Source organism: Tursiops truncatus, chromosome 20 (assembly GCF_011762595.2).
Source record: "Tursiops truncatus isolate mTurTru1 chromosome 20, mTurTru1.mat.Y, whole genome shotgun sequence".
NCBI lineage: Eukaryota > Metazoa > Chordata > Mammalia > Artiodactyla > Delphinidae > Tursiops > Tursiops truncatus.
In genome coordinates this window covers 1,500,445-1,515,672 of record NC_047053.1, presented here as the reverse complement: position 1 = coordinate 1,515,672, position 15,228 = coordinate 1,500,445, and the positions used below count along the sequence as shown (strand labels likewise).

Genomic DNA, 15,228 nt, shown 5'->3' with positions numbered 1-15,228 from the left:
TGGAGTCACACAGCCGGGGTGCGCCCTCGCTCTGCCCCCAACACAGCACCTCGGGGGCCTTGGTTTCCTGTCTCAACTGGAGGAAGCTGCCAGGGTGGAAACTGCGTCAGGGAGGGAGCTGGACTGCAGGTTAGAAGAGCTGGGACGTGTCTTCAGAGCTGCCGAGATGCAACGGAGAGGACGCAGGACGGGGAGGTCGCAGAGGACCCGGACCTGGTGCCAGGCTGCTTCTGGCTCCCGTGGGGCCTCGACCTCCCCCGCTCAGCAGCACCCGCGAGAACCGCGGGCTCACAGTTCACGTCCCAGCGCGTCTGTGCCCAAGGACCCGGACTGGGAGCCCTGCACTCCTCCCCTGAGCCTGACCGCTGGGCAGACGCGCCCTCATCGGGAGACAACCCCTGGTCACCTTCCAGCACCCACCTCCTCTTTTCTGGAGGGATCCCCTGATCTTCCTCGGGAGAACTGTCCCCTCACCACTCCCTAGTCCCGGTCTGAGCGGGCGGACCCTGCGCTGCAACAGGGGAGGGTCTTCACCAGCCCACCCCCAGTCCCAGCTCCCCACTCCTGCACCCCAGAGAGGTCCATGAGGTCCAGGGAGATCCTCTCCATCCCCGGGCTGTGAGCACCCAGAGCCATCACCCAGGCCTTGAGCTTCTGAGGCCAAAGGGAGAGGGGAGGGGCCCAGGGGGTGGGGGCAGAGCAGGGGGCCTGGGTCTTGGTGACACCGGCTCAGCCACTGGGTCGAGCTGGCCTGAGGGCAAAGCTACCCATCCCCACTGGGTACAACATGGCGTCCTGCCCATCAGACGGCCTCCCCGGCCCGCTTGGGGGCACGGTCCCCACCCTGCAGCCCCCTCACGGGCACCTGCTCACGGGGGCCGAGCTCACGCCGCTCTCCCGGGCCTCAGAGAGGACCTGACACACCAAGGTGCTGGCAACCGGTGGGGCCTGAGGGACCCACAGAGTCTCAGGGCTCCACCATGGGCACCGTCGACGCTGGAGAGCACTTCTGGAAGGTTCCGGGTAAATGTCTGACTCGGGTGTAGACACACAGCTAGAGCTGCCCCGACTCTGCACAGCCCACGCAGAGAGTCCGCAAATGCCTCTGATTCAGAGGGATTCACTCACCACGCAGCTCAGGGGGCACCAGGCCAGCGGTTCTCAGCTGTGGCCCTTGGGAATCCCCTGGGGGTGTGAGTAGAATACTGACCCCCACACACACAGATGCCAAGGAGGGCCTGGGCATGTGCATTTTTAGAGGCTCCCCGAGCAGCTAGGATGGGCAGCTGGTGCGGGAGAACCACCCAGCTCCTGGGCCGCTCGGATCGCAGGCTGGATGGACAGACGGACGTCTGGTGGGGCCGGACCCTGCCATAGACAGGCGGCCCTCAGCACCACCTCGCTCCTCTGAGCATCGTTTGGCCCTCACGGCCCAGGCCCAGGCCCTGCCCTGCAAGGGGAACACGGCCCCGGCGACTGTACCTAGCATGCGGGTCACGGGCAGCTGGCGACCACGGGGAAGGAGGGGTCCTGAGGACACGGTGACCCTGTCTCCCCGAGCAGGACACCCAAGCCATGTTTTCAAGCACAGCCAGGCGCCCACTAGCCAAACAGCAGGGCACAGCATCACGTGAGGAGCCGGCATGTAAGGGGGGCCAGGCTGCCCTGCCAGGCAGAGGCCGGCTTGGAACTCCTTGGCCTCCCACCGCCCCGGGCCTCGGGCACTGCCCTCTTGACCGCACGTGGGACACGATGGACCCCGCTGTGCTCCGCCCACCACAGCCCCGGCAGGGCCACACACCCGACAAATGGGCGCTTGTTGAGTGACTGAGAGGAGGGGAGGCTAGGACCGAGGGCCCATTCACAGGGAGCGTGCCCGGCTCCACCTGAGCCCCACGACGAGCCTCATGGGACAGGGAAGCAGTCACATGGCGGGTCATGGAGTGAGCAGGGGCGGGGGCTGAGCCGGCCAAGGCTGTCGGAATCACAGGCCTGAGCCCTGCTGTCCCAGGCGGCTGCTTTGTGTCTGCCAGGTGCAGGAAGTGCCCTGCTGACCTGGCAGGCGCCGCTCTCCCTCCTCCCGGCCCCCAGCATTTCCTCCCGGGGCCCCTTGGCACAAGCTGGTAAAGGCAGGGCTCGCTACCGAGGGCGGCTTTCACAACAGCGCTTCTTTCATCCAGAGGGCGCATCCCACAGTGCTGGGGAAGAGACTCTGATCTTTCTAGCTGTTTCGGGGTGGTGGGGTGTTCCCCAAACACACACTGGCAGATTCTACCACAGACTAAGCAGTAAGCCCGACACTGTGTCTCGCTCCAGAGCGGCGTCTCAGAAGAAGGAAGCAAGTTCACGGTCACCACGGTCCAGTGAGCTTGGGAGCGGGGCTGAGGCCGCGTCCTGCAGCGCTGCTGAGGGCAGAGCGCTAGCACTGCCCACGGGAGCCGACGTCTAGAGCTTCGACTGATGCCTGGAAAGGCTCCCTGTGTACGGAAGAAAATGTCTACACGTACCCACGATGTGACCCCAACCACGTGAAAACACACAGGCCCAGGGGACGCAGGAAGCAGGCAAGCTAACATTTTAACACCGGTTCTCGCTCCCTGTTGCAGTCTGAGGGGACCTTTCCTGGACATGAGCAACCACAGAAGCCCTTAGCGGCAGTCCAGGATGGTGTGATGACTCCAGGACTGGGGGCCATGAGCACTGAGCCTGCCCCTCGCTTGCTGTGTGACCTCAGAGGAATGAACAGCCTCTCTGGGCTTTGATGCTCTGTTTTCCCCAAGTCACTGGTAAAAATGCCAAGTGCATCAGAACCGAGGAGACGGCCCTGGGTTGGGCAAGTAGCAAAAGACGGCAAAGTGGCAGTCCATGAACCAACCACACATGGCCACTGCAGGTGCATTTTGATTAGCTCCAACCATGTTCTTAATTTTTAAAATTCACTGTCAACATTTAAAAATTTGATTTCACAATCTCGGGTTTCAACCTTCTCTTACTGCTCAATGGTTATACAAAATGTGGTATGTCTATAAAATGGAATATTATTCAGCCATTAAAAAGGAATGAAGGAGGGATGTGTGCTATCATGTGGGCGAACTCTGAAAACATGCTAATTGGGAGTCACAAGGGCCATGTGTTGTGTGATCCCATGACAGACGAAACACCTGGACAGGCAACTCCAGAGACAGGAAGCAGACTGGTGGTGCGGGAGGGGCAACAGGGAGTGACTGCCTAATGGGAAGGGGTTTCCTTCTGGGGCAATGGAAAATCCTGGGATCAGTACTGATAACCGCACGCTATCATGAAGGGCTAGGAACCACTGAACTGTCTACTTGAAAATGGATAAGATGGTGAATTTTATGTCGTGTAAGTTTTATCTTGATTAAAAAAAATTTAGAAGAGCAGAACCACGTGGGCAGGATTCCCATGTGATGTTCAGCTGCCTCTGGGCACCAGCTGCCTCTCCCCGGCTGCTGGCTTCCGCTGCCTGCAGGTGTGAGAACCCCAACCACTGGAGGTGGTCCTGCCCCACCCGCAGGAGACCCCCCCAGCTCCCCACGAGGGTCAGGTGCCTGGTCAGTCAGGACACCCAGCTCCAGAGCCCAGCCCTGTCCACCAGCCAATGGGAGGGCTGGGCAAACTATGGTTGAAAAAATATGTATTCCCTCTCTCCTGACCAGGTGATACTTACCCCTGGTAAATAAGTCAAACAGTTAAACAAAAAAAAGGTAGAGAGGGAAAAGTCTGTCTCTCTCCCACCACTGCGACCCCCAAACCCCTCCCAAAAGCAGCCACTGACTGGACTCAGCGCTCCTCAAGCCCGCTGGCTTCACCAGCTCCTGGAGGGACCACGCTCTCTCCCCGGCACTGAGGAGACCCCCTGTCTGCTTACTGACCCCATACGACTTTGAAAGCGATTGAGAGTCTCTCCTGAAGAACTCCCCACCCGTAACTTGTCACAAGAACTGTTTGCAGATTTAAAGAAAAGTCCGAGCCGCTGCCTGGAAGGGCCCGTGTCCCCATAGGCAGAGCCGAGGGGCGTTTCCAGCAGACCTGCCTCGTGTGGCCACGCGTGCTCCCAGAGGGGTGCGGGGGGCACAGCACACAAGCGGGGCTGCTGTGGCCTCCGGTGAGCGACAGTTCTAGGGCACTGGCCTGGGTCTGCCCCAAGGCACAGAGGGCTCCCACCAAAGCGGGTGTGGGGCTCTGCCCAGCCCTGAGGCCAACAGCATCCCCCAAGGACAAGTGCAGGGACGCCCGCCTGGCCCTCCCCTTCCCCACCCCCACCCCTACCCCTGCCGCCCATTTCACACCAGCAGGGCCCGAGCCCTGGGCCCTCTACAGCACCGCACGGCCTCACACCTGTCATAAGCCGAGCCTTCTGCGGGAACACCCACGCCTCCTCGGGGCCCGGCCACGCCTGCTCCTCCCTGAAGACTCCTCCAAGACGCACGCCTCACGCCCGCCGGACTGCTGCCCCAGGATGGACGCAAAGACAGCCCCCGGTGCCCTGCCCACATAGCACTGCTACTAGGCTGGCGGCCTGACTCACCCACACCTGCCAGGGCCTGGAGGGCAGGGCCATTACCTGCTCCTGTCTGGGTCCCCGCACGGCAGGACAGAGCCTGGTATTCGGTGCACTTTGGCAAACTTCCAGGGAACCGAGCCGGATGCAAAAGATGGTTCTGGTTTGGGGAAACAGAGGCCCCAAGAGACACGAGCAAACTGGCGCAAAATATACGTTCGAGGTTGCAAGACAGGAAGCCCACGGATCAGCCATGGGCAGCAGGGTTGATGGAGCACCCGGGGGCCTCCCAGAGCAGCAGGCCGGGTGGGAAACCAGCCCAAAGCCTGGAGGCCAAGCCCCGTGCCCAGCGATCCGGAAGCCCACGTGCCCAAGATCTCGGCCCCAATTAAACAGAGGGCGCCACACTCCTGTCTGAACCTCCTATCACAAGTTCACCTTACGTTTGGCATTAAGCAGAACTTTAAAGTATCCATTTAGCCTCGTAAACTGATTTGCTGTTGCTTAAATGACAGGTAAGAAGAATTACAGTCAACGTGTCCCCTTTTCATTAGCGATCGCTTAAGCACGCCGTAATTGCTGGCTAATTACAGCACGATGAGTTAGACATTGCACGCTGTGTATTACGGTTTCTTAACCTGGGGTGCAATTCTGAGGCTGAGAGAGTTGACGCATGTCCCGGAGGAGGGACAAGCCCTCTCCGAGGCGTGAGGGCAGCGGAGAAGGAATCTCCCAAAGCAGAAAACCACTCACAACAGGACGAAGCAGAGCCCTGAACCGCAGTCCTCAGGGGGGCGCTCCGGGTCCTGCGGAGGTCTGGACACCCACCCCCACCACCCAGACCCACTCAGACCGCTGCCAGGTGAGAGGGAGCTGCGCGCCCTGCGGCCACTCCCCCGTCCAGCAGGCGGGCAGGGGAGACGTACGAGGGAGGTCTTTACCGAATGACGGCCAGGGGTCCGAAGTGCTGCCGGGGGCTGCCGGAGCACCCCAGGGGTTGGTGTGGCTGGCTGAAGCGGAAGGGCCCCAGGGCTCCGCCTTCGGGGCAGCAGGGCCCGCGCCGGGCAGAGCGTCCAGCAGGTCCAACAGCGTGGTCTGCTGCGGGTGGGAGCCATGCTGTTGAGACGAGGACCGAAGAAAGAGGACAGTTTACCCTGCTGCCCTTGCGGCCAATGTCCGCCTGTGCCCCTCCCAGTGCAGAGGCCTTCTGGAGGGCCCAGAGGACCCGGGACTGCGCCGCCCCACATCACCGCTTCTCAGTAAGAACCAGGCTCCACCCACACCGGCTATTTGCTGTGTGCCAAGCGCCCGCCGTCTGTCGACAGGTCCTTGGGGCTTCCCAGGAGAACAGGGGTTTTGCCTCCCTCCGAGACACGGCCCCCTGACCCGCCCGGCCCCCCAGCTGCCAGCGTCATCCAGGGCTCTCTCCCGGGGGCCGCCACACCCTCCTGCTCCCACAGCCAGCCTGGCTGCCCTCAGGGACCCCGCAGCACTGGAACAGGGAGGCCACTGGAGCCCTGGCCCTGCGGGAGGGTCTGTCTCCCGACAGGATGACGAGGTTGTCAGGGGCAGAGCCACGTCCAGTTCACCTTTAGGTCCCAGGTAGGAAGCCCGGCATAGAGTAAGGAGGACGCCGGCTTACCCTGGGCCAGGAAACTGTCCCAAAGCACTTGCCGCTTAGTGGCTTGTGGAGCAGCGGCTGGCGCTGCGCGGGGTGGGGGTCGAGGGGACGGAACTGAGGTGGGGTCAGGGGAGGGCCCAGCCCCTCGGGCGGATGTGTGTGTCACCCGCCCTCTCCTCACTGCCGCTGGCTGTGACGGCCGCTGGGGGTCGGGCTCAGGAGGGTCTCACACACTGACCTGCCCCCCACGCCCAGCCCGTGAAGCACTCACCTCTTTCTTTTTTGGAAATTTAACTGTGTCTCTGCGGCTTTCTTCCAAGGCCATCTGCAACCTGAGGTCATCTCCCCGCCTGAGGCGCTCTTCCTGTAGAGGACAATGGACCCTGAAGCTGGTGCTCCCGGCAACAACATCCCCAGGAGCCAGGCCCTCCTGGCCAGAGCCGGAAACCAAAGCCGTATCGCACGTCACTTCAAAGGAGGGTCTGGGAACGACGTGGACATGAGCCTCTCCCACCCCAAGGTGGGCCCGGGGGGGGGGGGGGGGGTGCCCACCCAGATGGGGGAAGGGAAATACTTGGAAAATACTTTTTCTCAAAATGAAAATGACTTCAAAATTCTTTCTAATTGTAGAAGCAATATATCTCCTTATAAAACACAAACAACCCAGAAAGGAATTAGAAAGAAGACAGAAATCACACGTCATTCCACCCTGCCCCCACTGTGTGTGCTTCCAGAAAATGAGTGTGTGTTTATATTTTATGATTTCTAACAGAAATGATTCGTTATATTTAATTTATATTTATTCAAGGCACAGTCAGCATATATAAAAAGACTGGGCCGACCTAGCTTTTTTATACAATACAATGATTAAATATAAGTAAACACACTCACTGCGTCTTCACCATAGGACAGGAGCAAGGAACTACAACGGGCTGGCCCGTCCGTCTGCCCCATTTTCCCCATGAGAGTTCTGCACCTCCCGTCGATGGCAGGCCGCACGTCCTGAGTGGACAGAGGGGCCCTGCCGGGAGCTGGTCGCTACATGGACCTCTGGGATATTCCAGTCACCGCGGGACCCACACCTGCCTCTTCCATCCGACCCCCCGCTGTCTCTCAACAGCACTGCCAGGCGAGAGGGGCCGCAGGCCTCGCTGCACTCCTTCGCCTTTTTTAACCAAAGGGCAGCAAGTCCGGCCTGAAAGCGGCAGCCAAGGGCCGACCCCTTTGAAGGCTGCTCCTTTCCCTTATTCTCCATCTTTTTTGTAAAAACCTGTATTTTTTTAAAATTTATTATTTATTTATTCATTCATTCATTTATTTGGCTGCTCCGTGCAGCATGCATGTGGGATCTACTTCCCTGACCAGGGATCAAACCCGGGCCCCCTGCACTGGGAGCACGGAGTCCTAACCACTGGACCATCAGGGAAGACCCTCTCCTTCTCCATCTTAATGTAACGTGTGCTTATAAAAGAAAAACTGCACACATGCCCACGTCTGAATGTCAGACTCTCATCTCCTGGGCATTTCCTCCCAGCCTCTGTCTCATCCTTTTCTGGGTCCAGATGCTCTCGACCCACCTTGCAGATTGTGGTCCGCACTCGGCGATGAGGGCTGTGGACACTTGGCTTGGAGCCCAGCCAAGCGCGCGGGAGCGCTTCCAGGAAGCACCTCTGACCGATGCGTCCCCAGGACCAACTAGCGAGAGCCCCTCGTCCGTGTGAGTGCGCCCGGGCCCCGCCCCACGGGGGCGCGCATCCCTGCTGGCACCCACCTGCTCGGCCACCTCTCTGCTCATGGCCAGCGCCAGCTGCAGCTGCAGCTCCTCTTCCCCGCTCGTTTGCGGCCGCGCCTGCTCCAGCTCTGAGGACACCCGTGGGGAGGTGGCTGCGGGGGAGGCAAAGTCAGCGTGAAGGACCAGCGCTCCCTGGCCTGCCGCCCGCTCCCATCTCACACCCACAGGGCCACCCTGGCTGGGAGACGGGGCTCTGCGAATACGCTGCGCGCACAGCCAAGGAACGTCACAACTACGCCAGCCACGCAGTGCTCGCCAGGACAAACGCCCTGGGCGGCCAGTTCAGGCCTCTCAGGGGTCAGAGCCTATCTCCACTGCACGGCTTCAAGGAGAGGGGCTGAGTTTTTACAACGTCGAGAGCACAGTTCTTGAAAAGCTGGGTCAAAGATCATTCAAAGAAGGACATGGCCTCTGTGGACTCGCTCCTCTCAAGAACCCCCCTCGCATGTGTAAGAATGTCACCGTATCTCCCGGTCCTAAGGACATGGAAAATGAAGACCAAACATTTCTGCAGTAACCCTGAAAATTTTTGTTTTTTAAGTAAAACTGCACGTTGACTTGGAAAAAAAAAACCTACGCAGCCATTGTTTGCTTAAGTACTTATCTAGCTTAAACATCTGAAGCAGCACCCGCCTTGATGAAGCAGTTCTGATGAAGGGATGAGATGTGAATTCCCAGCTGGTTCCCAAAGAAAGGGGTCTTCGCACAACCCCACTGTGGCCAGGCTGGGCCCCACATGTGGAGAACGCTGGGCTTACGCACCATCACGCTTCCTGCGCCAGGGAGCCTGGGCGCCCGCAGAAACCAGACATGAAGCTTCGGGAGCAGCAGCCCAAGAGTGCGCCACCCCTGCCCGCCGCCCCCCAGGACAGGAAATCTCAGCGCGAGCCCTGCCACCCGGAGAGCTGTGGAGCCACCGCCTCGGGTGCCCCTGCCCTGTCCTCCCTCTGGTCCTCCGGGGCCGGCCTCCCGCCAGGGCTGGGTCAGCACTCCCTCTCTCCCAGCACCCCTATTCTGCAGTTTGGTGGGTCATGTCAGAAGGTGCTCCTAGGGAAGGGCCCAGGCTCGTCTTCCCACCATCACGTCCATCCGCAAAGTCTGACAAAGCAGCTGGCAAACGCCCACTGCGTGGATAAATGGGCAGATGGAGGGACAGGCAGATGGAGGATCCCACTGCATGGCCGAGGGGCAGTTGTTAAAGACGCTCTGGCTGTATATTCGTCTGCCGCCCTCTTCCATTACATCCCTTCCAGCAGACCCAGCCCCCAGCACTCACGCAAATGCTACCTCTGCCCAAATCTCCAACCTACGCTTGCCCCTTAGGATCTGCCTCTTTGGGAGAGAGTAAACGGTGGGGAATGATGCCTGAGACTGAGGTTTCTAGACGGCTGGGCTCTGGCTACAGTGAGCAAAACGGGAGAAGAGGCGAGATGCAGTTAGGGTCCTGGAAAAACCCACAGGAGAACAGGCGAGGCTGCAGGGGCAGTGCAGGGCGGGGGCTGTAATCGGCACCACTCTGTCCTACAATTTAGGAAAGACACGTACAACACACGGCAGCGAGATTTCATCTGGGACAATCACATGGCCTGAAGCACAGTGTGTCCACTGTGATTTACTGTCAACCAAGAGAAACATTAAAAAAAAAGCCAGCAACCAATTGCCTCATGTCTACTCTAAGCTAGTGAGCAGGTCAAACAGCAAAATGCTGCAGTTATCCAAAAAACACCAACATATTTTTCTAAATAAAATCAAGTCAAATCCCAGCCTAGTGCATCGCCCCAATTAGATTTTCCAAAGCATTTCTTAAGAAATAAAGCTAGATGGTAACAGAATGTCCTCAAATCTACCTTAATAATTTTATTTCTTAACAATATACCAAAACAAAAGCACATTTTTGGTTGGTTTGTTTCCAAACTTCACCTCTGCCCGTCACAGGCGGCAGCTCTGGCTTCCTCGTGCTCTAGAAGCAACATCACCACCCAGACTGGTGGGAACAAAGGAAGCTGGCCAGTCGTGGGGGACAGTGTGGGGGGACTCCTGTGGCGCACGTGGCTCTCCCGTCCAGGTCACAGCCACTCGGCCGCCCGTTCCCAGCCTCCTTCCTGGTAAGAGTCTCTGAGGCTGCTTCCCAAAAGCCTCAGCTTACAGCAAGCATGGCGCATCCGACGCCCTTCATTTACTCCCAGATGGAAACCAGGAGTGAAGACAGGAGAAGACCTCAGACCCCATTCCACACCCCGAAAAGCCCCCTGAACAGAGAGCCCCGTCTTGGCGGGGAAAGCCGAAACTGGCCTAACGGTGGGACCCGGATGAATGGGCCGGGCTCTGCGCAGGGCCTGCCAGAGACGTGAGGCCCCCCTGTCCCCCGAGCCTCTCAGCACAGCTGCGAGGCCAGCCCAGCTTCAAATGCAAACGTGCACGTCTGCACCCCACACAGCTGACGCTGCTGGAATAACGTGTGGCCGGCACACTCGGAAATAGCTCACCACATCAGTATGGAAATTAGACAAAGGGTATTCCCCTAAACGCTGTGGTTTTCATAAGAGGAGGCACGGCTCTCAGTCACGCAGTTGGAAGAATTCACAGCCACCAGCCCACAACGTCAGCTGAGCTGCACACGGCGGTCTCAGCTGCGAGGGAGGCATCCGGCGGAGACGTTCCTGCCTTAGTGACAGCATCTCGTCTCCACAAAGGGCCTCTTGTGCCCGAGGACAGGACAGTGGACACAGAGGTGGTGGTGAGAGGGGCCTGAATGGGCCCTTCTGACCCCCGGAACCTGGCCCTCGCCCCACTCTGACGATCTGAGGGTCTGAGGGTCCACAACTCATGGGGACAGTGGAAGAAGCAGGGGTTCAAGGGGCTGGCCGCTCTCGGGTCTCAGGCTGCTTTCTGACCCAGCACCCTCTCGAGGGAAGACCGGCACCATGCGCACAAGCAAATCACTCCACGAGCAAGCGTGTCACCACCCTTCTCCTGCAGCTGAGACGGGCCCGTGGGGAGAAGCACGAAGCCTTCACCTGCTCAGTGGGCCCCCCGTTCACCCTGTCCAGTCTGCTACCCTGGCTGAGAAAGCTCGGCAGGGGAGGTTGAACAGGGAGCCTACACAAGCCCAACAGCTCCCGCAAAATACAGGCTAAGACGAGAACCAGAAACACCGCTGGCGTCTCCTGCAGGGCCTCCCGAACTCACCTTGCTCGCCTGCTCCAGGGACCGGCCGACCCACACGGGTCCCCAAACGCGCCCCTAAAACAAAGGCACTTCAGATGGGCAAGGTCGGGGAATTTCAAAAGAAGAAAGCAAAGCAGACAAGGTAATAGAAAAACAGGAAATTGCTGCTTCTCGCTGGCTACGTTTTGCAGTGTTCCTAGAAAGCACGTAAGCGGTGTCTGCAGTCACGGACGCCAAGTGCAGGGCACAGACTCTGCAGACCCAGCTGGCCCAGAGGGGGCTCTGCACGGGGACTTCTCGTAAAGCCCTAGCACGCAGGCTGTCGCCGGGGTACACGAGGCACGTCTGACAACCTAGCAAGAACGCAAGGTCGCCAGGCAGTGGGGCTCCAAGAAGACCCCATCTGGATCCAAGCACTGCCACCACCCTAACAACCCCGTGCCCGACAGCTGACGGGGATGCTGGGGCTCCCGTCCCGTCCCCACCCTATAGCAGCAGGGGGACCGCACACGAATGGCCACCTCTCTGGGCTTCTGCTTCCACGTCTATGAAGTGTGGGGGAGGGAGGGAGGGTCAGGAGGACCCAAGACACAGCAGCCCCCCAACCTGGGGGCCAGGCCTTGCCCAGGTCACTGCTCTCCACTCTGTCCACAGCCACCAGACGGCGCCCTCCATCTTGCACGGCAGAAACCAGGGACTGGTACGCGCTCTGGCCCCGGACCTCCATGGGCAGAGGACCGTGGCTCTGGCGGCCGGGGCCTCCACCCTCCTCTTTCTGCTGGTCTCTGAAGGAGGGGCTGGGGAGCTGGCACTGAGCCCAGGGGCAGCTTCTGCCCCCCCAGTGACTAGCTCCCCGGTCCAGCTAGGTTCCTTCCTTGTTACTGAACTGCAGCGAAGTGCTTACTGGGTCTTCCTCAATGTGGCGACAACCTCCTGTGTTCCACCAGCCGTTTCCCGAGTCACCGATGACCCTCGGCCACCAAGGACACTCCCACACAGAGTGGAGGCTTTTGAGCCCGTTCCCCAGGGAGACGCTCCAGGGCCCTCCCTCTCCCAGCTCACAGGCAGAAGAGGAAAGACTGCTTTTAGTCAAGCGAGGCAAATTAGGAGAAAATAAGCTCAAATCACCCCAGGTTAACATTGAAAAAGAAAAAAACCATAAATACATTGTGGAAAAGCCAAAGAGCTGCAAGATGTGAAGCGCCTGAAGGACCACCACAGCCGGGTGACCTTCAGGACGAGGGGGGGACGTGAGACTTCATAGCGGAGGGGGGACGTGGCCAAGCCCTGCCTGTCGCCCACCACCTGACGGCCCTGGCAACCCCCCCCCAACTGGATTTCAATGCAGACTCCACATCTGATTCCAGTTCACAGAAGAACAGGGCGAGGACTGAGGCAGCAGGTGGACAAATCCAGACCTCGGGCCACTCTGCAAGATGGCCGGCCCTGCGTCTCAGCACATCAGCGTCGTGAGCACAGTACGACTGCAGGGACAGGACCTCCGAGCGACCGTGCTGCTGGTGGTCTCGGTGTCGACAGTGGGCAGACAGGCACGCGGGCGGGGGTGAGACGGTCCTGACGGCTGCTGTGTACTCTGCCAGGTAGGATGACAGGCAGCCTGTCCTCACTGCCACGTTGATGGGGGAGGGGAGATGCCAGAGCCTGTTTTAAAGACTTCAGCATAAAAGGAAGCGAGGGCCACCCCTCTTTTCCTGCCCCCACTCCTCTCCCCAGAGGAAACAGCTGTTGACATTTTCTTGCGATTCCACCCAGAAAACACAAACACGTGCTCTTCCCTGGCACTCACCCACGGGTGTCTACTCACTGCCGTGCATGGGCCCCACCCAGGGTGCTGTTTCGGCCCCGGGAGAGGGGGCGTCTGCGAGCATGGGCCCAGATCCAGGCCCTGCAGCTGCTCAATCCTCCACACCGCGGCTTCCTCACCCGCAGGACGGAAACAGAGTCCCCACCGCCTCGGGCTGTCCTGAGGATCAGACCAGCTCCTGTGGGAGTGCCTGGCACGTGACAGGTGTACCACACCTGGCGCCTCGCTGGACCCTCAGTCCGGGCGGGGTCCTGCCCCCAACCCCGAAGGCCAGGGCTGAGGCCCGGAAGTGAGGTGGCTCGCCAAGGCGCCCCAGCCACGAGGGTCGAGGCTGATCTGAGGCCTTGCTCTGCATCATCGCTCGCTCCCACAGAGGAGGGAACCGGGGCCCAGAGACGTCACAGCGCCACTCACAGCAGGAGGGGAACTCAGAGCCAGCCTCAGAGCCCTGAGGTGCTCTGTGCGCTCAGTCCTTGACACTCGCACACGCCACGCCTGGCGCGTCTCCAGGCCTGAGGCCAGTCCCTGCTCTCCTGGAGCTTGTGTCCCAGTGAGGGGGGACAAGACACACACACACAGAGGGGAGGTGGGTCAGGGTGAGGAGAGCCTGTCCTGTGCTCAGGTCTGACAGAGACACTGCAGAGGGGCCTGGGCGGCAGCAAGGACACCAAGCAGAGAGCGGGTGGGGGCTTCGCCTGGGTGCAGGGGGAGGGGCTGGCATGGGCAGAGCTCCCAGAGGGCCATGACGGAAGGGCCCTGGTGGCGCCGGGGGCTCTCGGAGTCGGAGGGCCTTCAGGAGGGTGCAAGCCGAGCAGCGACGCCACCTGGCCGGTCCAGGGAGGATGGTGGGAGCTTGGGCCAGGGTGGCGGCCGTGAAGGAGGTGAGACGCGCTGGTTTCTGGGTGGCTTTCACTGAGATTCTGTTACACCTGGCAACGTTCCTGGACCATCCGGCCCGAGGTCACGAGAGAACATCTGGGGCCCGGCCTGGCCCGGATGGTGCCGACCCCCGGCAGCCCAAACTCACCCTCCCACCGCAAGTGGCCTGTGCTGCCGCCCAAGCGGAGACTCGGCCCACAGAGAGCCTCCCCCTGACCGGGGGCTGGGGCACAGCTGAGCCCCAAGGCTGTGAAGTCCTGACCCCTGGGCTCGGAATGAGAGCTTATTTGGAAACAGAGCTGCTGCAGATTCATTTGTTAACGGTTAAGCTGAGGTCACACTGGAGCCGGTGGGCCCCGACATCCAACATGACACGTGTCCTTACAAGCAGAGAAGAGACGCAGGGGTGGACACAAGGGGAGGGCAGCAGCGTAGGCCACGGGACACCAAGGACGGCCACCACCAGCAGAAGCAGGGAAGCCGCAGGCAGGACGCTCCCCTGCGGGTTTCAGAGGATACAGCCCTGCGGACACCCTGATTTGGGGTTTCCGACCCACCTCTGGCGCTGAAGCCCCGGTGGGCGGCTCCTCTCCCAGCGTCGTCTCAGGCCCCGCCTCCCCGCACACAGGCCTCCACTCCCCAGGGCAGCTCACCAGCCCCTCCCCCGCACCTGGCACCTGCTCCGCCAGCCACAGAGGGCCCTAGAGTCCTCCAGTTCCTTCCTGCTTTCAGACCACACTCCCACTCCCGCCCCCCCCCGCCCCTCCCTCAGGGAGGAAAGAGAGCCTGGGTCTCCCCGCTCGCCCTCCCCAGCAGGACGCTCTGTGGGCAGGGGTTCCTCTTGGACACCTAGAGCAGGGCAGGTGCTCTGCGGCCCGCAGAATGGGGACCTAGGCCTTCTACACCCCAGACCCGCCTGTGGCCAGGAACCTCCCCACCCTGGCTTGTTCCAGGCACAGAGCAGGAGCTCAGGCCCCTGTGTGTTCATTTTCTAGTTTAGTTTCCAGCGAGCACAAAACTGTGACTCCCCAGGGCACAGCTCACACACGCGTCACCACCACCCTGAGACACGGGTGCTGCCACCGCAGCCCACGGACGCGGAAGCCAAAGCCCAGGGAGGAAGGAGCCAGCGCGGGAGACAGACAGTGGGGACGGATGGGGCGGGCGCAGCAGAGACAAAAGGCTGCCCTGTCATCTGCTGGCAGGACTTAAGGCCCATCCTCTGCCTGAGAGAAAAGAGGGAGTCTGTGCTGCTCTCTCTGGGCTGCGGTGAGACCCTCCCCATTACGAGATCACCAGCTGGCGAGGTGGGGAAGGGAGGGCTTGTCCAAGACAGGAAGGGGTTGTTTCTCCTCACTCGTTTCCCCGGGGTCCCCATGGTTCCTGGTGCTCTGTCTACACCCATGGGAAAGTCGACCTTC

General features: G+C 60.4%; 1 protein-coding gene across 11 annotated transcripts in view; it reads right to left on the bottom strand.

The window, feature by feature from the left end:
• Positions 1-15,228, bottom strand: part of EPN2 (epsin 2) — a 70,720-nt gene that overhangs the window by 12,391 nt on the left and 43,101 nt on the right. For 5 of the 11 annotated variants that reach the window (XM_073798193.1, XM_033846552.2, XM_033846559.2 and 2 more), the window contains 4 exons: positions 7,915-8,027; positions 7,035-7,145; positions 6,415-6,507; positions 5,449-5,638 (listed from right to left, as the gene is read on the bottom strand). In XM_073798193.1, coding sequence (XP_073654294.1) covers positions 5,449-5,638; positions 6,415-6,507; positions 7,035-7,145; positions 7,915-8,027 — 507 coding nt within the window. The remainder of the gene's footprint in view (positions 1-5,448; positions 5,639-6,414; positions 6,508-7,034; positions 7,146-7,914; positions 8,028-15,228) is intronic. The other 6 variants (XM_033846555.2, XM_033846558.2, XM_033846561.2 and 3 more) reach the window with 3 other exon arrangements.